The sequence below is a fragment of the Grampus griseus genome (assembly GCF_964374135.1).
Source record: "Grampus griseus genome assembly, chromosome: 2".
Taxonomy (NCBI): domain Eukaryota; kingdom Metazoa; phylum Chordata; class Mammalia; order Artiodactyla; family Delphinidae; genus Grampus; species Grampus griseus.
In genome coordinates, this window is record NC_139018.1 from 45,751,167 (window position 1) to 45,753,153 (window position 1,987).

A 1,987-nucleotide genomic window follows, 5' to 3' on the forward strand; every position below is an offset into this window, starting at 1 on the left:
AGCAACGAAGCCCGTGCGCCACAACTACTGAGCCTGTGCTCAGAGCCTGCAAGCCACAACTACTGAACCCACGCGCCACAACTACTGAAGCCCACGTGCCTAGAGCCCGTGCTCCACGACAAGAGAAGTCACCGCAATGAGAAGCCCCTGCACCGCAACAAAGAGTAGCCCCCGCTTGCTGCAACTAGAGAAAGCCCGTGCACAGCAACGAAGACCCAACGCAGCCAAAAGTAAATAAGATTAATTAAAAAATAAATGAAAATAAAAATGGTCTTTAAAAAAAAAACACCACCAGGCACTGAATGAATACATGTTGAATAAAGTGAATAAATGGTTAAATAGCATCCCCTTTTCTTAGACATGAAGGAAGGAGTCACTAGGACTAATATTCTTGATAGCAAGGGGTGGAGACAATCTTTTTTTTTGTTTTTTTTCCAGAGAGAGCAGCAACTAGGGTGCATTTATTTCCTCCTGGGCCTGGCAGGCTGGGAGCAGAGTACAGACAAAGGCACTGGGGCATGTGACCTGTTATGGCCTGGAGTTCAGCTGCCTGGGTGGTAACTGGGTGGGTGTGCCAGGATGTGTAGGGACTGGAGTGATCCTCCCAGAACTGAGAGAAGGGCCCTTCGGGTGTGCAAGCAACACAAATGTTGGGCTTGGCACAGATGCAAGAGAGGGGTTATGGAGTAGATGTGAGATGGGTGTGCTGGGGCAGGGTGTGTTGAAGCATGTTGGGCCCTGGCTGTTGACTGAGAATCCAGGTGCCAAGGGCTGGGAGAACAGAAAGGCCTGTGGGTCAGCAGGAGCCATGAAGATGTGACTGCAAACAGGATCAGCCCTGGGGGAGACTGAAGAGTCCAAGGTGACTCCTACAGCGAGGTGATGAGGGGGCAGGTCTGTGACTCCCGTTCAGGAATACATGGTCAGCTGCAGCCACTCCTGGGTGTTCACCTGGGTTTGTCCAGTGCCATCTTTGTCAAGAGATTTGAAGGCACGGAACATCGCATCCAGTCTGACCAGGCAGCTGATGAAGTTGTCAAAATCAGTGTTCCCTCCCTCATCTGAGTAGCGTCGGATGATCATGTTGTAGAGATGCTCATTCAGGCGGAATCCTGCTGCCTCAAAGGCCCCTGGGAGCTCACTGCTGCCAATGGTCCCTGAACAGTCAATGTCAAACTGTTTGTATATGGCCTGCCACTTTTTGATGTTGTTCCACAAGTACGTGAATTCCTTGAAGCCCAGCTTGCCGGTCGTGTCACTCCATAACGGCCACCATGCTGCGACATGTGTCAATGCCAAAACCATCAGTCTTCAGATCAGGATGTCGGGTCACGACTTTGTTGAGAATGTTCACGAGTTCTGTGGCACTGACCTCCACGTCCTCTCCAGCCAGCTGGGCATAGAGCCTCCGGAACTGCCGGGCCTTCTCACTCTCATTGGCCTGGATGTTGGAGTATTGGCTGCGAGGGGGCGGGGGCTCTGGGTTGTACTGCGCAGATGCCTCACCCATTCTGTTCTTACCGGACAAGCCTCTTCCTCCAGGCCCCGAGACAATCTTTTTTAACTGGTGATAAAGAAGGTGATGAAGAGTGCAGGTGTGGGCAGAGAAACTGATGGTCCAGTTATGATCAAATCCACCAGAATTCACATAAAAGCTATACCAGAATTTTCACTCTTAAAGACAAAGAAAGAAAGGCAACAGTCAATATTTCCTTTAGAAATACACACTAAAAGTGATGTGACTAAGTATTTCTAAAGCTCAGTGACTAATGATGGATATGGTACTTCTTTTATACTTTTCTTTCAAGAGATAACACCCAGACAAACATAGAATAACCAGCTTTGTCTTCTAGCATTTCTCTGATAGGTGGAAACTTTCTAAAATAAATACAGGTGCACTATTTTTTCAAATGTAAGTGCGATCAGGTCTGGGAAAAAAGTGTTTCTTCCACTTGTGTCTTTTTTTCCCTTTGGGATTAAAAAATTT

The 1,987-nt window shown here is 48.2% G+C and overlaps 1 protein-coding gene across 1 annotated transcript; it reads right to left on the bottom strand.

The window, feature by feature from the left end:
• Positions 1-375: 375 nt before the first annotated feature.
• On the bottom strand, positions 376-1,510 carry LOC309819226 (calpain small subunit 1-like; the record flags this gene model as incomplete). The annotated part of the gene is given in 2 exon segments (XM_082649366.1): positions 376-1,258; positions 1,260-1,510. Coding segments are annotated over 2 exon segments (600 nt in total). The 3' UTR covers positions 376-909.
• Between the last annotated feature and the right edge of the window lie 477 nt (positions 1,511-1,987).